The 27,971-nt window shown below is 41.6% G+C and overlaps 2 protein-coding genes across 3 annotated transcripts; one reads left to right on the forward strand and one right to left on the reverse strand.

Annotated features, from left to right (window-relative positions):
- Positions 1-594: 594 nt before the first annotated feature.
- Positions 595-6,340, reverse strand: LOC111217816 (ubiquitin-conjugating enzyme E2 L3-like). Its single transcript, XM_022739795.1, has 4 exons — positions 6,233-6,340; positions 3,006-3,101; positions 2,481-2,667; positions 595-1,682 (listed from the first exon to the last, which is right to left on the reverse strand). Exons 1-4 carry the CDS (start codon positions 6,257-6,259, stop codon positions 1,528-1,530), a joined length of 465 nt encoding a protein of 154 aa, XP_022595516.1. The 5' UTR covers positions 6,260-6,340; the 3' UTR covers positions 595-1,527.
- Positions 6,341-7,735: 1,395 nt separating this feature from the next.
- On the forward strand, positions 7,736-27,891 carry LOC111217815 (zinc finger FYVE domain-containing protein 16-like). 2 transcript variants are annotated; one of them, XM_022739793.1, is made up of 18 exons: positions 7,736-7,801; positions 11,594-11,703; positions 12,204-14,284; positions 15,293-15,389; positions 20,122-20,298; positions 20,403-20,542; positions 20,734-20,944; positions 21,687-21,809; positions 21,922-22,077; positions 22,181-22,405; positions 22,930-23,012; positions 23,805-23,909; positions 24,033-24,183; positions 24,294-24,374; positions 24,492-24,654; positions 25,451-25,556; positions 25,782-25,958; positions 26,040-27,891. In XM_022739793.1, exons 2-18 carry the CDS (start codon positions 11,634-11,636, stop codon positions 26,196-26,198), a joined length of 4,305 nt encoding a protein of 1,434 aa, XP_022595514.1. In that variant the 5' UTR covers positions 7,736-7,801; positions 11,594-11,633; the 3' UTR covers positions 26,199-27,891. The 2 variants fall into 2 exon arrangements, with proteins under 2 accessions (XP_022595514.1, XP_022595515.1); XM_022739794.1 differs by lacking the exon at positions 20,122-20,298.
- The last annotated feature ends 80 nt before the right edge of the window (positions 27,892-27,971 follow it).

Raw genomic sequence — 27,971 nt, forward strand, 5'->3', positions numbered from 1 at the left:
CCTCTCTGCCACTTTTATTTCTCATTTATGTTATTTAAGTAGTCTATATAATTAATCATTTGATAATCCTTTACTACATTTTTCCAGTTTCCATACTCGTATCTTATAAATGATGTTGTGTTACTGTATTAATGGTGTATACTATATTTCGCAGAGGGGATGAATGAAGGTGTTGTTCAGCTGGAGCGATGACGGGGCTTCACATGATTTTCATAGTGAGCTCTTATGTCTGGAAGCAGCTGCATTTCTGTTTCTCTGCTCTTTTATTCATTTGTTTTTCTTTGTTGTAGCTTATGCAAAGACTCCAGGGGACCCGTAATGTGAAGATAATAAAACAACAGCAACACAGGTTTGTTTAAGCATCCGTCACAAATCTTTATTCTTGAACGAGCCTCTGTCGTCCACCTGCAGCTGGATTTATTGCCTTTATACTGGATGTGCTAGGATTCATCAGCTATCAGGAAATGTTGACCGTCGTCGTGTTTATTGATGAGAGAAGCCGATTAGAGCTGTTGTTTACCTGCAGGTCAAAGGTCATGTCAGCGTCTTGTATATCAGCACGGGTAAAATCAAATAAGAGAGCAGACGAAGAGCAAACCTGCATGTTTTTAATTATTTTAAAGCCAAAAATGTTTGTCTCATTTCCTCTGTGAACAGTGTGTGTTTGAACAAGAGAAGATAAGGTCACAAAATTTAAGAACAAAAGAAATCGATAAGTGCCGCGGAACTTCTGTCCGACATCCAGACATCCAGTAGTTAGGTCATCAAAACAAAAACATCCAATTCCCCACCTGCATGAAAATGAACGCTCACTGACAGTATGCACTTTCCTGGGAGGCCAACAGAGGTGGAAGGATTTTAATTATAAGGGATTTATTTTCCCCAACATCTCAAAATACAAAGACATTTTCAAAGGACACATGAACGTCGTCATAAATTTCTGATAAACTGTGTGTAATTCTGCATCAGTAACAAAAGAGTACAGTGCATCTGGAGGGAAAACAGAAACAAAAAGCTAAATAAAAGAGACAACAGATATAAACAGCAGCATCGGATGCTGAGCAGTTTTAACTTGAAAAACAAAGCTTAAAAATCTGTAAACAGGTCTGCATAAGCTAATGATTAATCTGAGAGAACATTCAACATTTAAGTAAGCAGAACAGCACTTTTCATTATTTTGGACAATTTACTTTCCAGGATGCCACCTCTGACAATTTTCTTATTTTTTTCTAAAAAGAAATCAGTAGAAAGAAGTCATTAACAAACCATAAGGTGACACCTAGAGACCAGAGCCTGCCTATTCACCAAAAAAAAGTCCTGCTTTTCTTTTTTTCCTTTTCTTTTTTTTTTTTGGCAAAGTGAAACAGAAACACAAGCCTCTATTAAGGAGTGGTTGGAGAGTGCTAAAACAATGCAGGTACGCGAGAACAGGGCATCTCTGTGTGGTTTAGAGATAAGAACAGACAGTCAGGGTGAGCTCTTTGAACAGGAAACAGAAAGGAGGCCAACAGTGTCAGTGTTGTGTTGTCAGTCCACAGGTCGCTTTTCACTGTGTTTCTTTGTAAACTCCTCGGCGTTCTTCATGAATTTTGCGCGGTCTTTAGTGTATTCCTCTGCCAGGTCTGCCCTCAGCGGGTGCTCGGGCTGAGGGATGTTCACCAGAGCAATGAGACACTGGATCACTGGAGGAGAGAGACAATGAGAAGGTGTGTGTGATTTAGGCGAACTTCAGATTATCACAAACAGCAGAAACAAGCTGCTGTTCTCAACTGTTCTTTTCCACACCCAGCAGTTACAGTTTCCTCTGAAATCATCTGCATTAGTTTACCTACTTGTTGATGTATTTTCTCTTTGACGGTACAAGAGGAAAAAGGACTAAGGGACGTGTTTGGTAAATGCACCGTAGAGAGCAAACACTGATACTGTATTGTATTCTTAATCGATTAATCTGCCAATTATTTTCTTGATTAATCAACTGGTCTGTCAGAAAATCAGTTTCCCTGAGATAGATAACGTGTCTCTTTTTGTGCAAGAACAGTTCAAAACCTTTTGTGTGACACACGACTCAAAGGAAGAATCCTTTCAGCTCCTGTTACCTCTGTAGGTAATAAGCTAGCTAGCTGGACATGCTAATGTTACACTACCACTCCTGTAGTCTCTGAACTCTCTGTGTAGAGATCCTTCCTGTGGCCTCTGCACGTTTGCTAAACTGGGATTAACCCCTGACAGAAGCTGCTCAGGAGAGGGTGTTTAGTGAACAGTCAATTACAGAATACAAATATACTGCATAGCTTACATGCTAAGAGTTAGCATACTGAAAATTAATTATAACAAAAACGACGTCTGGTGTGTGAGAATCTGGAGGATTGTAACTTTCAGAGAGGAAAGATTAATGAGCTTCTATGACAACCAGCAGTGCACAGACAGCTCAGACCCCCCCCCCCCCCCCCCCCCCCCCCCCCCCCCCCGCCCCGTCTCACCTTGGCAGGTCCTTGTGGCTGGCTTCCAGTTCTCCACACTGATGATGGGCAGGCAGACCTGACCCTTCTCGTCAATGTTGGGGTGGTAGATTTTCGTCTTGAAGGTGATCTTGGGAGGCTTGAAGGGGTACTCGGCGGGGAAGATGATCTCGATCCGAAACGCTCCTTTGTCATACGGAGCACAATCCTTTGCAGATGGGGAGACAAAACAGTTTTTTTTATTATTAAAAAAAGGAAGAGAAGAGTCTGGGGAAATATCAGAAATGGTAATTTTCCTCTCAGCAGCTGGTGGGGTGTGTTGGTGTCTGTGTTTGATTGACAGCAGCTCTAACATTAGATCCATGAGTCAGTTTAAAACTCAATCTGATTGACTTTTTAGGATCTTAAATGTGAATTTGATTTTTCCATTGGTTTCTGATTTATTCTCAAAGGAGAACACAGGACAAGTAAATAAAAATAAAACATTAAAAAACCCATTTTAGTTGGATTTTAAACAAGTTATTTTAGAACCAGTTCAGGACTCACAGGAACAATGAGGCCTTGCCAGGTCAAGATGTTTGCTTCATCCACTTGAATGTTGCGGAAATGCTTCATCCCAGATTTGCGGATGTCATCAAGCTCCTGGAAAAAAACAAAAAACATACTGGATTTAAAATGTGATAGAATCATGAGATTACTGACACCTCAGTGGAGAATGCACTCTGACCTGTGCAACTGTTCTGCCGTAACATCTACTTTAATGATGCCTATAATATTCCTTTTCTTCACAGATTTAATTCTACTTTTTAGCATCAAGGTCACAGGTGTGGTGTTTCATTTCATTTCACTCAGGTGTTCCTAATATTCTGCTCCCTTTGTGTATGTAAACAGACAGAATGAATTTAGACATTTCTGACGATGCCGACAAAAGCTGAACGTTATCATCTTTGTACAGGTCGATATCGCGGCCGGGATGCCGCATTAGATTGTACAGGTGTACCTAATAAAGTGGCCGCTGCGTGTGAACAATAATGTTAGCGCTTCAGACAGGCAGCAGGGGGAATAAGTGCTGCCAGGTGAGAAGCTTCCAGACGTACAGGAGCTGTGTAATGTGGCCCTGATGGAGTGAATCCAGTCAGACAGTAAACAGTTACATCACTCTCTCCACAGTGAGTCAGATCCACTCTGCTCACCATTTATTCTCCTGCTATAGTTTTCACATGAATACTGCAATGTTGTCTTTGTGTTACATGTTTCACTTTCTGCTCAATAATGTAGAAGTGTTGACGTCCTGTACAACATCTTTACCAACATTAAAACTCTCTAATTAGTACCACAGCTCTGCTATGATGCTTGTGTGGGAGCAACTAATGATTATTTTCATTACTGATTAATCTACAGGTTATTTCCTTCATTAATCAATGAATCATTTCCTTCCATCAGAATTTCCCAGAATCCACGGCGACCAGAGCTGGAGGAGAAAACAAAACAAAACGAAACAACCAACCAGACAAAACAAAACAAAACAATTTTCCAATTAACCCAATTTATCTGAGTGATCCAATATGGATTCTTAAGATCCCAGGATTGATCTTTGCATTTATGCTTTTATCATCGATTACGATAAACGATTATCAAAACAGTTGCCAATTAGCTATTTTGTCTGTCAACAAACAGATTAATCGTTTCAGCTCAACGTGGCTTTACCTGCCCCTTAATCTGTCACAACGCCATGAGCTACTAATCCCAGCCCCAGTTAAAGGCTATTGGGGCATGAATGATCATTACAGTTAAGTCGCAGAGCGAGTAAGCGTTTGACTTTCGGAAAATAAGTAAAACACAACACTCACTGCTGTTACCAGGATATTTCCAGAATCCTTTTAGACTCTTATAACCATGTGAATACATTTTTTTTTTTTTTTTTTTTTAAAACACTCAACAAAAAATTTCTCAAGTTGCGATTCTGTTTCCTGTCCAGGAAATCACATCTGTCTTTGTTCTTCTTGTGTGACATAAGAAAAATATTAAATTGATTAATCGACTGCAGATTTTGTTGCAGTCCTTGTCATTTTTCTGTGGTTTCATAAATTACAGAAGAAAAAATTAAGTTAGTTCTATTTTCCATTGTTTACTGACAGGAAGGAGAAAATCTGTACAAACTGTTCTACTTCCTGTCATTAAACACATCACTGTAACTTATCTGAATAGTAAAACTGGTCTGTCAGGGGAATTCAGGAAGTGATAACAAGATACTTCACTCTTGTTATGACATAGGGGAATTCCTAACAAACCAAATCCTTTTATGACAAAATGAAACTGTAAGTATGAGACTGTAATGGCTGAGCAGCCACACTGAAAGTCATTTACTGAAAGTCATTACACATTGTCATATTTCAGATGTTTATGAGTTGTTAGCAGGTCACTTCCTCCATAAAAAATCTCATATTGCTTCATTTAAACAATCTTTTAGTGGTTTAAAAAGGTTGAACTATCTAATAATCAGTCACAGGGGTGAAATCAGGGAAGAGGTTTTGAAGAATTCCCCAAAAAGTGGCTTGTGTAGTTTATTTGTTATGATGCTTTAATAAACTATTCACATTCTTACACCATGAATCAGAAGGATTTTATTTTTAGTCATGACACTGTTGTTTGTAAACTCACAGTTCCCGTCAGTTTTACCAGAAGGGAAGAATGGATTCCATTAACTATCAGCAACTTCAAGAAAGTGAAAGTGAAATAAAGCCAGCTTCTAAAACAGGACAACAATCCAAAGCAAAGACACTTCAAAATGAATTACTACTACATGAACTACTTCAAGAAACACAAGCTGAAGCTGAGCATCACTGACAATATGTGGGTAGATCTTCAACCTGCTGTGTGAGCAGAACATATCTGAGAACCTGAAGTGATCTGCAGGAAGGATCGGATTACTTTTTCTTTCTTTGTGAAATAGAAACTAACACTGCATTAATATTTTGAATATTTTTGAATGTCTAATGACTGTAGGGTTTGTATTTACTTATTTTCACTTAAAAAAAAATAAATTAAATATGTAATCTGCCCAAACTTTACAACACGATTGTAGGTATTTTTCAAAGTCTTATGACATTTCATTGAGTATACAATTGCAAAATAAATCAACTGATTATTGAATCAATAATGAAAATAACAGTTTGCAACCCTGATTTTTAGTTTAAACAATATACTGTAAAAGAGCAAATCCTCACATTGGAGAAGCTGAAATCAGAAAATATTTGACATTGCTTGCCTCAAAAATGACAAAAAGTAACAATTAATTTTCTGCCGATCGATTAATTGACTAACTGTTGCCATAGTAGTTGTTTTTTTTATAAGATAAATCTGCCAGCTGAGGTCTAACGTCACGCCCCAACCCCAAAGTCTCCATGTTTTTGATACAGCTGCTGCCTTCAGACGGTGACAGCACGTAACACAAGCTCACACACTTCCCACTGACACACAGTGTAATCAGCTCCCGCTTCACACACAGACATGTTGTAGGACTTGGTGCTGTATTTGACAGTTTTGTGTTAGTGCTGAATCACGCCCCGCCGGCGGCTCAAACTAACTAACTAGTTACCTCTCAGTCACCGTCTGTCGGACGTCATTATCCTTTCATTTTGTCGGACACACGAACGACAAACACTTGGACGGTTTCTCGTGGTCCACGGGTCTGTAGCTACACGCACACAGCCGATACAAGTTATTTAAACCCTCTCAAAGTGGAATAAATGGATTAATTTGGGATTTTTTACCTTGCCTAGTCTCCTGGTCGAAGTCATTGTGGAACCGATCTCGTCTTCTTCTTCTTCCTGTTTCTTTCCGTTTCTCCTCGACTTCTTTTGATGTTGTTTTTAAATGGCTGACAGCCGGCGTCCTGGCGCACTACCGCCACCCATCGGTCTGGAGTGACATTGTCAGACTCACAATTACAAGGGGAAAGGGTTTGAGTTGGTTTATATGCACCGGTAGCAGAAGATCCATTACATTTAATTAAAATTCACAAAAAACAAACCTGTTTACCTAAAATAAGAGACCATTCAACCTCGTGTTTTTCAAATGCATTTGTATTTTTGTGCTTACAGCATAAAAAATGTCAGTTTCTATGATTTCTACTCAGTGAAATGAACTGATATCTTTGAATTAATTAGGAATATGAAGAGCTACCATACACAAACCCTCACATGGATCAAATAAATAAAATGGAATGTCAGAAAAATTGTTTAATAATAATAATAATTATAATAATAGTTTTCAAAATAGGTTATATCTACTAATTACTGTACCTTAGAATAACCATGATGAACTTGTGCCCTGACTCAAACACTAGTATTCTCTGCTGCCCTCTAGTGTTGTGTTTATTACCTGTGTTTATTTATATATTGATCTTCCACACACACAGAGGTACTGGGGTAATGAAAAGGGCAATGGTGGAAAAAGTATTCAGATCACTTACTTAAGTAAAGTACAACTTATTATTGTAAAAATACTCCACATGCATTCAAAATCCTATTTAAGTAAAATAACATAAGTATTATGAGCAAAATGCACTGGTGCTTAAAGAATTGAAAGTAAAAAGGAGCTTATTCTGTAGAAAAAGGACCTCTGTGACTGATATATTATTTATCAGTATGTTTGCAGCATTTTACTGTTAACTACTGGAGCTGGAGATAGTTTTAACTATAATGTACAGTCAGGTAGTTTAGTCCACTGGGTCACAAGATAAAAAAAAAGTCTTAATAAGTATTGACTTTTACACATTCCATTACTGTTTAGTTTTATTATTTATGTTGATAATATAAAAAGTAATAGTGCATTTACATTTGAAAAAAGGCTCAATCTTAATGTCTTTTTTCTGCAGGGGTTTTATTTACTTCTTTTCACCTCAAAAACCAACAAAATATGTACTTTTTGGAAAAACTTCAGAATGAAAACAACTGTAACTGGATATTCATGTCTATCAATATAATATGAGAAACACCGAAAGAGAAGTCAGTGGGTAATAAAGTGGGTAATGAACATAAAAATAGAATAATTAGCATCACTTTTCTGAACTTTAATCCTGACTATCTGCCGTTTTTGTGTGCAGAATAATTACATGACAAACGGTCTGAGCACAGCCCGTGACCTCCCCGACAGCCCAGCTCAAGATGGCCGTTTGAGTCTCCAGTAAAACTAATCCAAGAGCTAGCTTCCCCGGCAACTTTAACTGTCTTCTTGGAGAATGAGACGACGATACCGGCCACGTTTGTTCCTGTTTTGAAACGGAAGATGAACGTTGTTGTTGAAGACAACGTCGGGGCTATGGATTAAAAACGGTGCTGGTAAGAGAATCAGAAACAAACCAGGTTAACCCACAGTGAGCTAGCTGGGTTAGCCGGGGTTCAATAATAACTAACAGGCTAAGTTTAGCTACACCTGCATCAGGTTTATCACGTTCATACAAGGTGACAAACAACGGGCAGTGTTATTAGTAGTTTGTCGTGTGTAGTGTTTACTATGGTTAAAATGCTAGTTGCTAACGTTGCCTGCTAACGTCAACGGTTTCATTTGTATCATTAGCTTACCGTTGGGCTATCCAGGTTAGTTAGCTTGTTTGCTAATTTAATAAAGGTTTTAAAACGGCACAGAGTGAACAACAATTCACCATCATGCTAAAAAATGTCAGCCAAGCTACCTTTTTGTGATGTGGGTTTTCTTGTGAAATCTGAACATTAAGCAAAACGCTCTTTAAATGGCATTTGAATGTGTTAATTTTATTAATGATACGCAGCTCTGCGTTGATATGATTGCTATCGGGTGTAACGGTGATATCCGTGACCTGTCAGGTTCTGTGACTGCAGTTGTAAACATCTACACTGTATGTTGATAGTTGGTATTCACTATGGTGACCTCATAGTATTTAAATAGGTTCACACATTTCGATAAATGTGACAGCGGAGCTGGTGGTGAGTGATGAAACTGTTACCATAACACCTCACCTCCATATTTAGTCTTCTTTTCCACATTTAGCTCAGTAGCTTTACAGCTTCTTCACTCCTAGAAATACATTTCCAGATCCTACCTGACCTTAACATAAGATTGTTTGGAGTGTAGGGTATGTGATTGAAAATTTCAGTTGAAGCTGTTACTTTATAAAGACCTCTCAGACCTGGTAAATTCAGAAACAGTAGGCAACTACTATGTGCTACATGTTGTAAATCTAGGGAAGCTAAGGCAGTTGTTTTTTTTTCCTGCTTATCTGCAGCCAAGAGGTGTAGGTGTGGGGTATAAGGGGTAGGTCGGATGGAGCCACCAATTAATGAAATAAAAATGTTGATCACAAAGAAAAATAATAAATAAAGTTAGAGAGCTACTTCCTAATTTTGTGTTTACTTCAAATCCATGGATGTGCCTATTTTACTGTGATGGTTAACCGAATGACTTCCTCATTCCCACCCATATTTAGTCTGCATGGTAACCAGCAATGCAGAGAAGCAGGGAGGGCGGTTTCTGAAGTTATTTGCTAAATCTATACATCATCAGCACACAGACTTGTGGAAAAAGCAGGTGTGTCTACAGTCATAGCTGTCTTTAGTGTCCTTTGTGGTGAGGAGTCACTACAGCCTGCTTCCTCTTTTGTTGGGGTCTACATCAGCTGATTTCTGTGTAAAGGCTACAATACTTCCTCCTTCTGCTACTCAGGTATACAGGAACAAAGTGATGCATTAAGTTGTCTGGAGAAACAAGCATTTGTAGGAGGTGTTTTAATTACATTAATTGCAAGAAAACAGTTAGATCAGTCATCTGATTAAAATGCTTTAAAAATATTCTGACATCAGATTTTTTTTAGGCAGTTAATTTTTAGAAAGTATTTGATGTTTGCCAGCAGTTATTTTTAACTATGCTAGCGATTTGCTTTCTTTCAAAATGACCTGTTTTCATTCCCAGTAATATTAATCTGTTCCGATTTTTTAAAGGCATATTTGAGATTTTATTGAAGTTTATTTCGATCCATGGAGCTTAAGTTTAGGAGAGAAGAAGTGAGGCAGAGTTAGAGAGGAGAATTTGGTTTATCATTTCTTATTGTGGGATGATCAGTATCATGCAGAAGTGCTGTATAATGGGGTGCTGCTGTGTTTATTATTGACGCTGAGGTTGAAGCTGAATTTAGTGGGAGTGATAGTTTTATCAGTTTGCACTTCCACACACTTGAAGCACCGTGTGGTTTGTTGTTGTATGAGCTTTGTGTGTTATTGCAGGCACCATGTTGTCCGAGACCCACTGAGCCACAACACCACATTACCATTACACACATCTCTCTTACTGTGAGTCGCTTGTGCAGGTTTCTTCCTTGTGCTGTTGCACAGAGGTTGAGTTCAGGACATCTATGACGTATGTATCACATTGTTCTCCCAGTCATGAGGTGCCATAACATAGATGTTAATATTTCCCTCTGGTCAAAGTTGATTCTCAGTTGTTTTGAGCTTTCTGTAGCTTGCTCAGCCAAAGAGCTGCGGGCCATCTGAAATTAGACAGTGTGTCTCCTGCGCAACATGGAGAAGGAAAGTCATGACATTGCCCCCAGGTGGTAGTGTTCAAGCCTCAGTGGAAAAACCCTCAACTTTTTTTTGAAAACTAAACAAAATTGTGCTGCAGATTATACAGAATTAAACAGTTGTGTCATTTGCAAGTAAAAACCTTAATAATCGAAGTATAAACCATTTTCCCACCAAACAGAAGAAACTTAATTATTTAGTGTTGACATTAATCACTAATACATATGTGTTGAGTGACGATAGGATAAAATCACATGATGCAACACGGTGTGTTTACTGTGAAACTGGTCTGTGTGAGGATAATGGTGATGGACCCTTCTCTACGCAGGTTGTATACTCTATTTAAAGCCAGACAGCTTGTGTTCTTCAAATCGTGTTATTTTGTCAGCTTTTGCATTTCAGAATATTCAGCTAATTATTGAGAATTATGCAGAAGGGCTTGTAGACGTCTGTGCACACTTAGGGATGTTTTGCAAAATGTGAATATCATACTAATATTATTATAAAGACTAGATTTTTTTTCTTGAAAAGAGCAGGGTGATGTATCAGATTCAGTATAGTCGCTATTATCCGACACTTGATAGTGAATGTAGCAGCTAGCGTAATACAATATCATGCTATAGTTTAAAAGTATTTTCCTGGCCTTTCCTGGTTACATAACAGGTAAATAATATCATTTTGTAAGCTTGTACATTTCCAGCTGGGTAACAAGAAAGCCTCACAATTTTGTTTTGCATTAGATAAGTTTGCAGCAGTTATTTTCATTATCGATTAATCTGGCAATAATTGTTTAGTTTAATCTAGTGAAAAAATGCTCATCGCAGCTTTGCAGAGTCAAGGGTGACATCTGTTAATGTGTTGTTTTATTCAACGATTAGTCCAAAACCCAAATATAATCAATTTACAATAGTGTATGACAAAGAAAGGTATTAAATCCTCTCATCAGAGAAGCTGGAATCAGACACTGTTTGGCATTTTTGACAAAATAGTTCATTCTTTCTGTTGACTAATGATTTCATCTCCATCATAAACCTCCTCTATCTGACATCATTGTTTACCTGTATGAGAAAACACAGAGTTTAATGAGCTTTATTATGTTATGTTAAGTCATTGTTATGGACCTCTGTGTCATTGTCAAACTACTCCTTACCTGACATAGTAAATATTTAGACTGTGTTAAGGCGTGGTCGATGTCCCGCAGGCTCTGATCATGAATTCTGATCATGTGGGCGAAAAACGAAACTGCTGACACAAACTCCTGCTTCAGTAACTAAGCCTGAATGATTGTCGTGGTCACATTCATATATTTGCTGCTTTACTGTTGCTATATTTTGTCATGTTTGACTTTGTGTTGTTGTTTGCATTAACCCTTAGAGCTGTTACGCTTTGCTACATGTGAGTAAACGAGAAAGTCACAGTGAGTTAATGTATCAACAGCTGACCTAGATTCTTGCTCTTCAAGAGAATATTTACAGTACCGCCTTAAAGAGCAAAGATATGAGTCTGTAAGTTCATGGTGTTTGACATTTTACTTTCTTTTTCCAGTATTACAACATGTCTTTTTTTTTTTCTTTCTAGGAATTGAAGGGGATTGAAGGCCCTTTTGTTTTAGCCCAGCATGGACAGCTTCTTCAAGGCAGCTGTATGTGATCTAGACAAACTGCTCGATGACTTCGAGCTGAATACAGGTAACCAACCAATGACAGTGATTATTTTTGTTAATGTTTAATCTGTTTATTGTGTTTACAATGTAATTGATTTGTCTGATCAATATGTTTAATATCAAATCTTCTGTTTTGTCCAACCAACAATTCAAAAACCAGAGAGATGAGACTTTATTGATCCTCAAGGGCAAATTCACATGATAGCAGGATTTGCAGATGAGGGAATGTGGGAATGGTAAACTCTGGACATCTAAAAACTGACTTGCACGATTATTATAAAAATAGTTGATATTTTTTGTCAAACAAGCCCTCGGTCATAAATTGTCTATTTGTTTCAGCTCAATAAGATAATTACGCTTTATGCATTTTTCTAAATCTTGTAAAATGGGTTGAAAAAGAAATAAAAATCTGGAAGTTGTGTTAATCTGGTAAAAGCAGAACTATAGTTTGATCATAGTTTATGATCTTTGTGAATCTGAATTTAATTCATTTTTTAAACTCATCAGTTTTTTTCTTGCTTACAGAGGAACTTGATTCCACGTCTGTTTTCCTGAAGCCCTCTGTGTACCCCTTCTCCTCCCTGGGCTCTCAGTGTTTGTCCTCAGAGGCGTCCACTGTTCCTCCAAGCCTCCCTGACCTCAACTCTCTTCACTATGGTTCTGCCACTAGCTGCCCCGACCGCTCCGGCAGTCACAACCGCAGCACCGATGACCGAGAGGTCAAAGGTCAGCCTCTCACCGGAGTGGACCTTCTCTCCTCTGTGGATCGCGGACCAGCCAAAAGCTCTGCCCCCCCCTGCCCCGACCGAGCTCTGAAGCCGGTCTGTGACCTTGTGAATGACACGAGCTCGGCCATCCTGGTCAGGGCCAACAGCCATGACGCTTTCAGCGAGCTGGATGTGGTGGAGAAGCAAATGCAGGAGGAGGAGGCGCTGCTTGTGGACTTTGACAGCCCCGTGGTCACGGAGCAGCAAGGGGGGGTTGGTCAAAGCCAAAGCGTTGGCTGTAGAGACACTAAGGAAGAGCAAGCGTCTGCAGGGAAAGACGAGCTGCTGAGTCTTGACTCCCATGAGCAGGCCGCTGGATATTCTGCATCACTCAGTCTGCTGGACGTCATTCTCCCTGCAGCGGTGGAGAGGGGCTGTGAGTCTACAGATGATTCACCGTCACAGAGGACCACTGACTCAGCTGACGGAGAGCAGAGGGACTGTGAGGAAGTGGCCTGTACAAACCAAGTGGTGGAGAACTCTTTAGGCCTCTGTGAACCAGAGGACGCTGAGAGCATTAAAGAAGCAACAATAACAACAACAACAACAACCTCAGTGAATAAAGAGGACGAGTCACAAGAAGCCTCAGATAAAGGTGAGGCAGAGTCTCCTGCAGGTGAGCCAGTGGGCTTATCGTGCCTGCCCATAGCTGTGTCCATGTGTGGAGCTCTGGTGAAACCAAAGACCACAGGAGATGAGTCGAGACAAGCTTCAGATCAGTGTGATGAGGCAGACGTGTCCGAGAACACAGAGGCAGACTCCCTGTCGGCGCTGGAGGGCAGGGAGGAGAGATCCTGTTTGAGGGAACCTGTGTCTATGTCCCAGCAGGTCGCAGAGGACAGGCCGTCACCAGAGGGGCAGCACGTCTCTCTTGAACCTGCCTCTGCCGTCCCTTTTGTGGACCAGACCTCCAATGATCAATCAGAACCCAGTCCAGTTGATCCTCCTGAGTTTGGCTTCGATTATCTGCCTGAGAGCGACCAGGCTGAGCTGCTGGTTACTGACGAAGAGTTAGATGCATTCCTGCAGGCGCACACTGAAGCAGAGCAGGGCAGAGGCGTCTCTGACTGCAGCGTTTCTGGAGATTGCACGCAACCTGAAAGTCTCTCTGAATCAAATGGGGATCTAGAGGACAGGCTTGTGGAAGAGGAACTGAGAAGCTGTGGTCGGGGTAGACGGGAAGAGCTGGAGGGTCTGGCTTCTCCAGAAAGTGACAGAACAATGACTGTGTGTGTGGAAGGAAGTTTTAACCCTGGTGCTCCATCACAATCACAGGACTCTTGCGGACCTTGCCAAGAGGAGCCACAGCTCTCCTCTGGTGTCAGCCATTCTCTGACCAGCAGCACTTTCCAGTCCCAGCACAGCAGTAGCCCCGATCAGCAGCCCTCCTATGGAGGCGCAAGACCGAAACAGCTACACTGCCAAACTGCAAGATCTCCGCCGGCAGGGGAAGAAGAAGAAGGAGGACGAGGGGAGCAGCCTCAGGCTCTCGGTGGTTTTTCAAAAGGGCCAAGTTCAGCAGAGGATGGAGAGAGTTCACCCGTAAGCCCAAGTCTTACAGAGGAGCATTCCAACATCAGGGATTCCAGCCCTATATACGCCACTCAGGAGCACCAGGATTACAGTGTGGGGTACGACGAACTCTCAGAACCTCCACCTTACCCTGGGGAGTCACCCACAGAGGGAGCCAGGCCAGTGAACTGGAAGAGAGAGGGAGTGGAGGAGCTGGGGAGCAGGCAGCCCGCCTGGGTGCCGGACTCTGAAGCCCCCAACTGTATGAACTGCTACCAGAGGTTCACTTTCACCAAGAGGCGGCATCACTGTCGAGCCTGTGGGAAGGTATGTTAATCAGCATATACATTTCATTGAATCCATTATTTTGAAAGCCGCTTCCGCTGACATCTCTGGGCAGCTGTGAATTCAGTTCATCTGTGATCCTTCTTCTGTTTTTGTGATGGTTTTCAGAGCCTAAGGGCACATGCTCATATTGCTTGTTTTCTCTGAAAACAATCCAAAAACTAAAGATATTCAGTTTGTTATCCTAGAAGACAAAGATGGCCACCAAACATTAACATTTGAGAAGCTGGAACCAATGTATTTTTGGTATTTTGGCTTCTTTCAATTAATAATTTGTTCTTTAAAACATCAGAAAACAGTGAAAATGCCCATTATGATATGTGAGAGGTGACAGTAATGTGAGACCAGCAAATCCTTGTATTTGAGAAGCTGTAATTAAAGACTTTTTTGGCATTTTTGCTTGAAAAATTACTGAAATTAAACAATTCAATCATTAAAATAGTTGCTGATTAATTTTGTCAATCGACCAATTGATTAATCCTCTGGGTGAAGCATTTGCAGTTGTTTTTAAGAGCCTTCATGTTGTTTATAAAAATGATTTTCCATTATGTGCTTGTTTTACATAATTATTCATTTTTTTCTACTTATTGTAAAGTTTTATAAAAAAAAAATTGGAAAACACTGGAAATTAAAGCGGAAGTTCTTATGAATCGTCCGTTAAATAAAACAGATTACATCCCAGGACCAAATATAGCATGGTGGACTCATGGAAGCAAAGAGCGTGAGTCAGCAGTTCTTTTTCCAGCTCTTCTATAGATCTCCACTGAGCCGTGTGTCCTAAAGCTGGAGCTAAGTCCTTTAAGGGCCAGTGATTAAAAGCAGCATTAGAGAGGACTGTGTAGGATGTGCTATTGTTCACAGCACGACCACAGCTACTTAAACAGCTAGATAGATAAACATGCTTAGATGTACTGTGTATTGTTGTGCCCTTGTTCCTAGGTGTGAAGATTTACTGTCCACGTCTCTTTCATCCTCTCTCCTCTGTGGCAGGTTTACTGTGCCGTGTGCTGCAACAGGAAGTGTAAGCTGAAGTACCTGGAGAAGGAGGCTCGCGTGTGTGTCATCTGCTTTGACAGCATACACCGAGGTAAGGCCCGAGTTTGGTCTGATTCGAGATCTGGCTCAGGCACTGTAGTTTCACTTCCACACATCTCTACTGACACATACTGAAAATACTGACAATACTAGTTCCAAGCTGACACCCAAGTTTGGTTTCGGTATTCTTAAAGGAAAATATCTGAGCATCTCGGTGTGATTGTTGTCTGAGGGGCGTCGTCGTTCAGGAGTTGTTTGATTGCTGATAATCATTTCAACAGACAGTGGTGAAGCTTTACTCTTTTCACTGGAGTTCAGTTCATCAGTCTCAAACTCTTGACAAATAAAACTGTTGTGTATGCTCATAACGTCAGAGGACTGAGATTTAAATATTATAATTTCTTTATGCTAAAAACCTGAGAGTTCACAGGTGATTGGCTGTACGCAATTTTATTTATTTGCCTCCATTGTAGACGTAGAGCATGTCCCTCCTTTTTGTTTTGCTTGCTAATAGAGGATCATGAGTGTGTAAACACAAGTAACAAACAGGTTTCAAAGTGGAGGATCAGGTAGATCAGTAAAGCAAGTGTTTTGTCAGTGTATACAGAAAAGCTTTTTTGTTGGACGCACTAATTGATTGAGAACATGTGTTAAATCAATATACATGACACTTTAAAGCTGCAGTAATCAATATTTTCATATCAACAGTAGATCCAGTGACACTGTGTGAAGTGAAAGCTGTTGAGTCTAAAGAGCCACAGAGATTTACCACCCGCTCCTCAAGAGTATTTTGACATCTTTAAACTCCTTGTTTTGATTTTACAGCCCGCAATTTTACCATTTTGGCTCAGTCTCTCATCAACGTTGTTCCCTGCAGCAGCTGTTTTCCTGCACAAAAAGCTCTGTTAACAACACTGTACACTTCCTGTCCAGCACCATCAAGACAGAAGGTGGACACACTCAAGACTCCAAATTAATGCTAATTAATGTAGCTGTTTGCTAATAGATTTGCTGTAACAACTTTATGAACTGATGATATATCAATGTTGTGTTCAGTGTGGATTCAAAACTCCCAAGTAGCCAAAAGAAATATTATTTTAGCAGCTTTAACATTTTACATTTGTCTAGGTTGTAAAGTTTCTGTATGGTGGTGAATTTAACTCAGTTTAACAGGGTGCTACTAGTTTGAGCTTTTCATTCCCCCTCAGGAAACTTTAAAACTCAAAGGAGGTATTTGTAAGTTTTGCTATTGCTACATAGCTAATGTTAGCATCAACAACTGTTTACTTACCAAGAAACATTGTGAGTTCAGCGTCAAACTTCATTTATTTACTCACCAAGAGCTGTCTCCATCTTTTTTTCCCTTCTATCTCTATCACTTCTTCTCTTCTACTGAAGATAGCATGCGAACCAGCTAACCCTGGTCACTTTCCGATACCGAGTCACTGTAGCGTCCAGTCTGCCGTGAAGATGTAGCTGCTCAGAGGACGTATTATATCCTCGTGTTTAAAATGCAACGATGCCTGAAGCTCTTGGTAAAACTGATAAGTAAACAGCTGTTAATGCTAATGTTAGCTATGTAGCAATAGCAAAACTTACAAATGGCTCCTTTAAAACAGACTGAATTCACTAGTAGCCATTAAAACTTAACGTAACTTCACACAAACATTTCCATTATGCAGCTGATGAATATTTAAGGCACAAAACAAAAAAATGTTCTGTACAAAATGGCTCAGGGGCTTTGTCTCTCATGTCCCTCTGAACATCTGTTAAACATTTAAACAAATGAAGAATTGTCTTTTCACTTCCATAAACAGCATGTTAGTTTAAAAATATGTCAAATAAGATGTCTGTTGTTTTTATTTCTGTGGTTTAAGTCTCTGATGATAAAAGGCAAGAGAGGCACCTTTTTATGGTTAAAGACTGCAGCATGGACATGGAGAGGGAGACGGGAGGGGGGAGATGGATGGAGAGGGCAGGAGGAGAGGGAGGAGAGTTATAGCAGGACACTGGCATTTGTCCTTGATTGTGTGTGTGATACAGGAAACCGCCTAACGCAGTAGACATGTGATGCTCACACTCACGTCTAAATTAAGAAGCTAGAGGTGATCCACTTTTTCGTGGCCGGCGGATGCTCGAGCGGGTGTGATGCGATCCTTCTCTCCTCTCCGTCACCTCCTTCCTTCCTTCCCTCCCTCCCTCCCTCCCTCTCGTCTCTCTGCTCTCCATCTCTCATATCAGTACGTGAGGCGCACCGCACACACCCCAGCTCAAAGCTAACAGGCTATCACGGCTAACAACAGACGTAGACTCATGGAGATAAGCGAGGAGCAGCTTCAGTAGAGCTGTGATGCGAGTGTCTGTAAAGTCAGACTGAGACTTGTGATGATTCGGACTGGTGGAGTTTTAGCAGAGGGGATAATGAGGACAAGGTAAGATGCGATCGACTTGTTAATAAGTAGACGGTTGTTGTTGTTGTGTTGCGACTGTGTTTTGCTGGTTTGTTGTAGTGTTTATACTCAGTGCAGAACATGTGAATCACCGTTTTTACCGTTTTTAAAGAGGAGTATTTGTGTCTTTTAGTGCTTCATGTAAATTGAGGTTATTAATGTATTTTTACTTGTTCTTGAAGTAATTTGCCTCGAGCCCTGGATGACTTTTTGTGCCTTGTCATCCTTTCCTCGCAGAACAAGGTGAAACAGCTCTCCTCACGGCGATGCTGTGTGACTGACGAGACTTTATTTTTCCCCCCATTAACAAGGGTCTGAATTCTCGTAATGTCTTTGCGGTGTGCTTCCTTCCCTCCTGCTGTCGCTGTGCTCCTGTGCTTCTGTAAGCCACATTGTAGTTGTTGTCAGTACACACCAGATCGATAAAGGTCTATGATGCTTAATCAATATAATGCAGACGGGTGCCACATCAGCATTTTATGGGAGTGCAACCGGAAGGCACCGAGAGAGCCTTTCAGTCGTCACCAGCTTTCCTGGAAATAATAACTCATGTCTGTTCTGTTTGCAGTAACTTTCCTTCGTCTGCACTCTTCACTTTTCAACAAGCTTCGACACAGATTTAATTCAAATGTTTAAATGTGTCTATAAGATAATCACGATGCGGCGAATGTGCTGCAATATTATATAGTGTTAGATTTGGGAACGGTTGCTGTTATTGCTTAATGACTGGCAGTTCCCAGTAATCAATACTGTTGTGACCAGTGATCAGTTGTTTCTAAACTGACTGAGCAGATATCTGATCACATGGCACAAACATATCATCCTCGTCATCAGCTGCTTCAGCGACTGTCATAGTTTTCTGTCAGCTCTCCGATACCCACCACCGCCATCACCCACACGATCATACTAACATAAACATAAACAAACTTCTTCACCCGTCTGTCTGTGTTAATTTCTAGTATCAGTGACATCAACGCGTCATCACCTGCTCCCTGTAGACAATGAAAAACAAAAACACTCCACTTTATATCTTATATCTCATCACATCTGTTGTTTAAAGACATATGAAGTTATTTATTTTCAACAGCTTTGTCACATTGACACCAGAGAACTTTTAAAAACAAACAGTTTGTATGGAAGGGGCCTGAGGAATAATATCTAATGGGTCCTGTGTACTGTAGTACTGTTTATACCAGTGTGCTGCATTAAGCTATTTTCACCACTAGAGGGCAGGAAGTAGATTTTATAAGGACCTCACAGCAGCAGGACGTCATATCGGCTGCTACAACAATTTATCAAGTTGTTTACGGCTAACATATTAGCAAACGCTTGCCTAATGTTTTTCATAAACATCTGACAGAAGCAGCATTGTTCATTTGTTTTAGTAAAGAGTTTAGTTTCTCTCCTCAGCAGTTTACACAGTGTGAGACAACAAACCATCATTATTTAATCTGTACACTTAAATTTAAACATGCAGCAAAGATTTATTTAACAACAACTGCTAAAACAGACTAAGAGATGCTAGCAGTGCTGTGAAACTGCTTTTATACACGTGGTGTTTTTAGCTAAATGCTAACATCAGCATGCTAACATGCTCCCAGTTACAGTGCCCACATGCTGATGCTGAGCAGGTAATTTACTGTTAAGTTGTCGGCATGCAAAGGTTTCTTATTAGCACTAAACACAAAGTACAGCTAAGGATGATGGGAATTTTATTTGTTTGGGAGGTGTTCGGTCAAATAACTATTTTGCCCTAATGATGGCGCAAGATGAAACGCATCACTAGAGCCGCTACAGTTCGTCCTGAGTGAATGTGTGAACTAAATGTCGTGCCACCTCTTCCCGTAGTTGTTGAGATATTTCACTAAAACCCATAAACGTCAACCTCTAACCGACACCAGAGGAAAAGTCAGGATCACCGAGATCAGTAGGATACATCATCTGGGAACCATGAATGTCTGCATTGATACACAATTTTGTGCCAATCCATCCAGTAGAGATAATTTACAGGATGAGTGAAAACATTGACCAGCTGGTGGATGAATATCTGCACCAAATTTCCTGGCAATCTATCCAGTAGTTGTTGAGATATTTTGCTAAAAAACAAACAAACAAAAAAACAAAACAATGTGAACCTGAAGCTGGCATTGGAGTAAAAGTCAGAGGCTTCATCATCTGAAGGTCCTTGAACGTCTTCTGACCGATCAGCTGACATGGCCCTCCTGAGATCCGTGCCACCAGCATGGCTCCTAAAAATCAGTCACGTGGAGAGAACCAGCACTGGGACTGATATTTGAGTCAGATTAAAATTAACACACCTCTATCTCCTTGTAGCCCAGGCCCTGGAGCGGATGATGAGTCCTACAGGTCCCAGCCCAAATCCCAACGTCCCATCTGAGTACTGCAGCACCATCCCCCCTTTGCAGCAGGCTCGTGCTGCCGGCACTCTAAACTCACCTCCACCCACCGTCATGGTGCCTGTGTCCGTTCTCAAACACCCAAACAACGACAGTATGATCACTCTTATATACCGTACACAGTCTGTACTTTGTAGTTTAGTTTGTTCTCCTGAGCAGCGCCCTTGAAAAGCACGTCCGCTGTCCGTGTGTTGTCAGGTTGTCCTCGCGAGCAGAAGCGCGTGTGGTTCGCCGATGGCATCCTGCCCAACGGAGAGGTGGCGGACACGACCAAGCTGTCGGTGACGAGCCGCAGGAGCTCCCAGGAGTTCAGCGCCGTCAGTCCAGATCAAACCACAGTAAGACACGGGAGCATCATCCACGCAGCCGAGCTGCAGGGAAACACTAGACTCTCACTTTTTACAACTTGTCCACCAAAGTTTCAATCACTGTTTATCTCTAGCTAGTGACTTTATTTTGAAAGAGTTGGGTCGAGTCAAAGTGGCTTTAATGTGATTATGAACCACAGTGACCGACCCTCTCATTTCAGCCTGGCCCAGCGGGGTCAGAGGTCGGAGTGGGTGGTTCCCCGACCCCCGAGGCCTCTGCAGAGGTGGTTCGACCTCCGGTGTCCGGACCCTGGGATTACGCTCTGCTCTCTGGACTCGGCTCTTCAGTTAAGAGGGTTCCCACTCTGCTGCCAGACAACGAGGATGAGCTCCCTCCTCTGCTCATCACCACGGGCGAGGACGATGCAGGAGGTTTGTGTTCACTTCAGTGTGTTTGCATGATTTCCTTTCAGACACGAACTTTTCTTAATCCTTTAATTTATGAACATTTGTCAGAGCAGGGATAAATAAATAATAAACAGGGGAAAAAAAGAACAAACAGATATGAGGTCATGGGATGATCTGTAAGTCAAGGTGCCTAATTTAAAACAAAATCAGGTGTAACATACAATAATTATGAAAGATCGTTTGTCTCATTGGCTGAATAATAAACCATTTTGGAGAAAGTCATCTGCTCTAGAAGATGCAGATGTTTGACAGTTCTGAGGCCAGATGTTTACCTTTTATCTTAACGTGTTGGCAGGTTTACACATTAGTCTCACGTCTGAATGAAAATCATCCGAGACAATTTTATAGAAACTTATAAGGTCACATGTGAAATTTCTGTAACACTTTGAGCACAGTCTGAATTTAATGCTGTCACATTAAAGTAAAGGCCACAGCACAAAGTTTCATATACACAGACTGTAAATCAGATTCAGAACAGTCTATAAACTCATTTCCCCCTGAAGGTGTGAGACAGAAAACCCTGTACAGCTGTTAATAATCAGTCCAGGTGTCTCCATCTTTATACCTTCAACTTTGATCTGTGCAAAAATGACTAAGTGAACATCCAGCAATAACAAAAGGCATCACCTAAACTGTTGGATGATACCAACAATGTGATTATAGAAAATAACCCGTCATGCCACCTGTCTGCTGTTTCCTGTTTTAGATGTGTTGGTGGAGGAAAGTCCCGCCCCCTGCCAGATCCTGCACCTATTAGAGGAAGGAGGACCCCGACCTCTGACATTTGTTCTGAACGCAAACCTGCTAATCAACGTCAAACTGGTGACATGTGAGTAAAACATGATCTCAGATCCTCAACTCTAGTTTTTCTGTGGATGTGTTTATCAGATAGAAAAGAGAATGACGGGGGATCAACTCTGTGTCTTTGTTTCCTCCGTCAGACGCCGGTCGGCAGTGCTGGTGTTTTGGCTCTAACGGTCTGCAGGCTCTGGGACAGAGGGAGTTGGTGTTTTTGTTGGAGTGTTTGCCGGAAGAAAAAACTCTTCCAAAAGATCTCTTCACTCTCTATCTCACCATTTACCAAGATGCACAGAAAGGTAAGCAGCACCTACTCTCCAGGACTTTTCTTCACCTCGTTAACAGAATGTTTTACTCGTTAAAAAAAAACAAAGACTTCAGAGTCATCACTCTCTGTCACAGGGAAGTTTTTGGAGGAGCTGGACAACGTGACGTTCACAAGCAGCTTCCTGGGCAGTAAGGATCACGCCGGGATGCTGTTCTTCACTCACACCTGTCAGCCTCTAGATGGCCTCACTCTCCCCTCGCAGCCGTTCCTGTTCGGCCTGCTCATCCAGAAGCTGGAGGTTCCCTGGGCCAAAGTCTTTCCCCTCAGGCTGCTTCTACGGCTTGGAGCTGAATACAGTGGTGTGTGTCTGTCTGAGCTTTAATGTTTTTGTCAGATATTTGTCTGAAAGTCTTAAAGCTGAGACGATGAGTTGATTAAGTTATTGTTGTTTGTCTATTTCAGTTTTCATTTTTAAATTTGTTTTGGGGCATGTTATGCAGTATAACTGGATTTTCCAACAACAGCTGTTTATTCCTACGTCTAATCTGAAAATATTTTTTGTAATTGATTAATTGTTTAAGTAATTTTTCATGCTAAAATGCCAAACCTCATTTTATGTGATAATAAACTGAATATCTTTAGGTTTGGACTTTAAGAAATTATTATTGCAAAAAAAATCTATATTTGTTGACATGTCATAAATCAAATGATTGTTAAATTGAGAAAATAATTGTCAGATAATAAAATAATTATTAGTAGCACGCCTAAAAATTATTTTGCCCCAAATTATTTAAAGAGAAACATAATCTGTAAATGCAAATTGCATTTGGTGCTAACTAATGCATGTGGTGATAACTAATTCAATCTTTTCTCTCTTTTACAGTTTATCCCACTACATTGACGAGTGTCCGTTTTCGGGACTCTGTGTATCGAGAGACGGGACACACCATTATGAATTTACTGGCTGTAAGTACGACAACACAAACACATGCAGTAGTCGTAGTACTTTGGTGCAATGGAACCAAATGGAAACAGACTTGTTTTAGTGAATAAAAGAAGAGAAGAAGCGTGTGAAAAACTTCAGATCGACGTGGAGCGATGACGAGGAGGCTGGAATCTCCCTCAGATTAATGCATGTTAGAAATTTCAGATGTTTCCTACGTAGTTTATGTTTGTTTTAAGTTTAACAGCTGCTCTTTTAATGACCTCATCTCATTGTGTCTTCCTCTGCAGTGGTTTAATGGCACCTGACGGACAGAAACGCACATAAATGTTTTACTTTTGCCGACTTTCTGTTAATTCTGGTAAAATTTGCGCAGCATCTGGATGGAAACACGACTGTGGACTTGTGTTCTTTATCTCACTGGCACCACATTTTTTAAAGACTGTTTTAATTAAGTTGCTGAGGAGGTTTTGTCAGCTGTTAATCATTCCCTAGAATAAGGTTATTTCCCAAATGGCACAGAAGACTGTCAAAGTAAAGTTAAATAAGTCTAAATAAGTTTGTCAGTTCATCCCCACTGTGTAATTATAGAGCAGTGCAATTAGAAACACATAAATATTTTTCAAGCTCTACTTCCACTGACAAATTCCAGGCATTTCTCTGGATAATTGGCAGCTATTAGACGAAGATGAGTTTTTGTGCTACGACTATTTCCTATCATTGCCTGGAGGATCAGCATCAGATGCACGTTGTCGTTGTTCTGAGTTTCGTACTTTACAGACGTGATTCAGTGGCTCTGAACTGTTTGCCCACAGGACCTGAGGAACTACCAGTACAGTCTGTCAGTCGTGGAGGGCCTGAGGATCCACATGGAGATGGGCCACAGTTACATCGACATTCCCAAAAGTAGCTTCAACGACGTAAGTGAGCCGTACAGGAATAATTGGGGTAACGTACAGACGTGAGAGCGGCGTCTTATCTTTTCTAACGAGTTTAATGTGCCTGAACAAAAGAGATAAAACAGGATTTTCTCCGTGCTACAGATGCAGAAGGTGGTCAATGCGTCGAACGAGCACGTCATCAGTATCGGAGCAAGTTTCAGCTCGGAGGCCGACTCTCACCTGGTGTGTCTGCAGAACGAGGAGGGAAACTATCAGACCCAGGCCAACAGCATGCCGGGGAAGACCCGCACAGGTGAGAGTCATTACAGACGCTGCTCGCTCCTCCGAGTAACAGTAACAGTAACAACGTTCACATTGTGTTTGTGTTCTGTCGATGGTTAACTGGTCTGTGTTGTGTTCCAGTGACTGGGGCCAGTTTTGTGGTGTTCAACGGAGCGCTGAAAGCCTCCTCGGGCTTCATCGCAAAGTCCAGCATCGTTGAAGGTGACACTGAGTTTAACGTCATCATGTCAAAGCTGTGAATTAAGCTCGAGCACATTAACTTTAGTACTTGACTGCTGTTGGACCAGAATAACGGGACTCTGTCTTTGTCTCTGTCAGATGGGCTGATGATTCAAATCCCTCCAGAGACCATGGAGTCTCTGCGCTCCGCCCTGAGGGAGCAGACAGACTTCCACATCCCCTGCGGCAGGAACGACGGAGGGGACCTCCGAGAAAACGTCACCGTCCGCTGGGTTGACTGGAGTTCACCCGTCAACACGGGGTAACAGCACTCTGTTTACACACTGTTGCGCAATCTGTCCACCGCTGACCGCCGCTACTATCAGGCCGCACACTCACATCCAGCTGTGTAGAGAGTAACTTAGTTCACATGGTCACAGAGCAGGTTTCTCTTCACAAACTGTTTCTCATACTGTTTTTTATTGTTCTTACTTTTTAACATTAAAGTAGCGTGCATATATTTCACATTAAAGGCGTAGTGTATAATCCCTTCCTTACTTGCGTGCTGTTAGGATTTTATTTTGAAACATTTGCAGGAAGCGTTCAGTTTAATTGACTTAATCAAACTTAACGTTGGCGGAAAATGAAACTGCAGAAACGATTAGAATGTGTGAATGAAAACAGTGTTTGTGAACGTGATGGGAGCAGAGAGGTGAGTGTGACGTGACTGATGAAATCACTGGGTGAAAGGACAGAATACTGAACTATTTTCCTTTTTCTTTTTATTGAACGAAAACATGACGCAAGTAACCAGAGGACAAAATAGTAAACAAACCAACACATGATGAGCACAGACACACAACATTACAACATCATCCAGGCCTGACAACATAAATAAGATATTGAAGAATGAAATAAATAACTGAATAAGAACATCTTGTCTTTGTTGACACTAAGTGGACAGGTAGCTCCAGTCGTCCTCAGTGTTTTTACCGTTCTTTATTAGCAAATGGCCTTTATTTATTTAAGAAGGCCAAGACTATTATTGTAATAGCAGCTTTGATTTGAGACTTTACAGAATGTATAATGTGATTTTTGTCACTAACGTTGGTCTGCAGCAGAACGAGTGGTGTTGATGGGAGACCTCTGGATGGCGTCCGCAGTGTCAGGATGCAGCAGGACACAGAGTTCGAGTCGGACGGTCGAACCATCAGTTGCACTGAGGTGAGTTTTCTCTCCCGCCTTTTATTTTATTGTAGATTTTGTATAAAGTTCTGATTACGTAACCGATCATAATGATATGCTGTTCTCTGAAATCATGATCGTATCAACACTTTCATTTTAAAACAATTCACATTCACAAAGTTTAATCTGGATGACTCGATTTTTCACAAACAAAGAACGAGACCGAGGTGTGTGACCTCACCTTAATGCCCCCCCCCCCTCCAGGTGTTCTACCAGCTGAAGAGTCCTGACTGCAGCCTCGCCTCAGTGCTGTCGTCCTGCAGCGTGTTTCAGAAGGAGATGGCGTTGGCCACCTGCAGCGCTCTGAGTCCTCACCTCGCCGTTCTCACGTCCAGCGGCATCAACTCCATCTCTCTCCGCATCTCCACGCAGGCTGATATGGTTTGTGGCGCAGTGTTTAGAGAATCTTCTGTTCAGTTGAAATGAGGAGTGGTGAGTACATCTGTGTGTGTTTGCCCTCAGGTGGAGTACCAGGCCGGCTCCGCGGGCAGACTCCTCCCTCAGCGCTACATGAACGAGCTGGACAGCGCCCTGATCCCCGTCATCCACGGAGGCAGCGCGAGCGTCCCGCAGACGGCCATGGACATGGAGTTCATCTTCTACATCACACACACTATCTAATGCACATGCATCTAAAAAAAGAAAATCCACTTCACCGACGGTGGTTGAGCACAGAGCGAGAAGCTGACGAATGTGGCGGGACGTGCTAATGCAGCAGCTAACGGTCATGCACGGTCACAGAGGACACGTAGCCGCCGGCACAACATTCCCTCTCTGAGGTCGGGGGTGTGAACTGATAGGATGATGACGCGGTGTATGTTTGTGCGTCTCGTGCTCACCAAAGTTGCTTTAATAACAAGAAGCCAAACACTAAACAAGGAACACGACAACACGACCAAATACAACCAGACTCTTCTTAGCGTTTTCCTCGGCTCTGCCTTCCAGGCTCCCCGCCGGCCGCCGCCGGCCCGGAGCACCTCAGTGAATGTTTCCCACGGACACTCTATGGAAATGTCTCTCATGTGGATGTATTTATTATATTTTAATACAGGCTTATTGATTGAAAGACGCGGGACATTACTGACCGCCGTGTTCGGCACTCGAGAGGTGATTGGTGTGATCAGGTGCTACTGTTTAGCCACTTTACATCTGTAGCTGACCCCTTCTAAAAGAAACCACATCTGCTGTCCTCTCTGATCTCACCTCACCTGCTGGTCTGTGATGGTACTGCACCGGAAAACATTGAGCCTCATGCAAGAACCTTTTTCTGTTCTCACCTTAAACGTCTGAGTCCTTCTCCTGAGGTTCATTCAAGCCAGAGAAAAGAGTAAGAACTTCACACTCAGAGTTTTATGTTTCCTGCTGTCGGACATCAGCATGATGAACGGAGCAGTGTCAGCAGCCGTGTCGGGGTTAGAGGATTTAAAAAGAAAAGGTCTATGTTTAAGTCGAGAGGAGGTCAGAGGGACGTGAGGCTCGTGGAGATGAACGACAGACTGATTATACAGCAGGTGATTTTATCTGCTCAATGCAACTGAACTGTAGAAGAGTCTGAGCTAAAAGGTGCCAATAAAAAGAAAAGAAAAATTGGCAGCTGATGATGATGATGGTGATGTGGTCAAAAGAATAGTTTATTTTAGTTGGTATCCGTAGGTTATTTAAACTCTGACATTTATAATTCTGAAGGAAAACTCTGCATTTCCTCTGTAACGTGAACATCGAACATTGAAATCACTCGTACGTGTCGCTTCAGAACAGATCTGTTGGTATGAGAGGTTCTTGCATGAGGCCCAGTGTGTGTCAACAACGGGTCTCGGGTTCAGACATAGTCCTGGTCCTGGACCTCAACCACCGGCTCCTCACCACGAGAGGCTCAGTGTGACCGACGCGTTGGTTCTCGGCCATTCGGAGCTTCCACTTCATCCACAAGTGATTTTGTAAAAACTGAATGTGACTGGTTTGTTTTAGTTTCGAAGGGTTGGATGACGGAGTTAACGTCCTGCTCTGAACTTAAATCAGTTTTAAAAACTAAAGCTTCGTTACCTTTTACGTTCCGACTTATTGACTGAGCAGCCGTTGGTCGATGAGCGGCGGCGCCCTCTGTCAGTGTTGACCAGTGTTCAAGCTCAAATACCAATGATTTTCTTTACTTCAGGAGATTTTACATGTGTTCTTCAGTGTTTCAGTCTCTGTTAAATGATCGAATTTTGCACATTTTCTGGCTGTTAAAGCTTTTTGCAAATCATCTCACACTTTTTTTTTTAATTCTAAAGACTTAAAAATGATATAAAATGCAGCTTTTTAATGGAACATTTTGGGAAATATGATTATTATTCGCTTAGTTACCAAGAGTTTGTGTTTGTACGGTAAATATGAAGCTACAGCCAGGAGGCA

The sequence above is a fragment of the Seriola dumerili genome, unplaced genomic scaffold (assembly GCF_002260705.1).
Source record: "Seriola dumerili isolate Sdu_G_001 unplaced genomic scaffold, Sdu_1.0 BDQW01000047.1, whole genome shotgun sequence".
NCBI lineage: Eukaryota > Metazoa > Chordata > Actinopteri > Carangiformes > Carangidae > Seriola > Seriola dumerili.

Bases quoted from the DNA above. Each gene is read 5' to 3' on its own strand.
- LOC111217816 (XM_022739795.1), bottom strand. From the start codon at position 6,259: ATGACTTCGACCAGGAGACTAGGCAAG. The intron at 2,668-3,005 runs GTGAGTCCTGAA...CCATCTGCAAAG, and splicing joins GGCAAGGCCTCATTGTTCCT to GATTGTGCTCCGTATGACAA. The intron at 1,683-2,480 runs GTGAGACGGGGC...TCTCTCCTCCAG, and splicing joins AGCCACAAGGACCTGCCAAG to TGATCCAGTGTCTCATTGCT.
- LOC111217815 (XM_022739793.1), top strand. From the start codon at position 11,634: ATGGACAGCTTCTTCAAGGCAGCTGTATGTGATCTAGACAAACTGCTC. The intron at 11,704-12,203 runs GTAACCAACCAA...TCTTGCTTACAG, and splicing joins TGACTTCGAGCTGAATACAG to AGGAACTTGATTCCACGTCT. The intron at 20,945-21,686 runs GTTTGTGTTCAC...TTCCTGTTTTAG, and splicing joins GGGCGAGGACGATGCAGGAG to ATGTGTTGGTGGAGGAAAGT.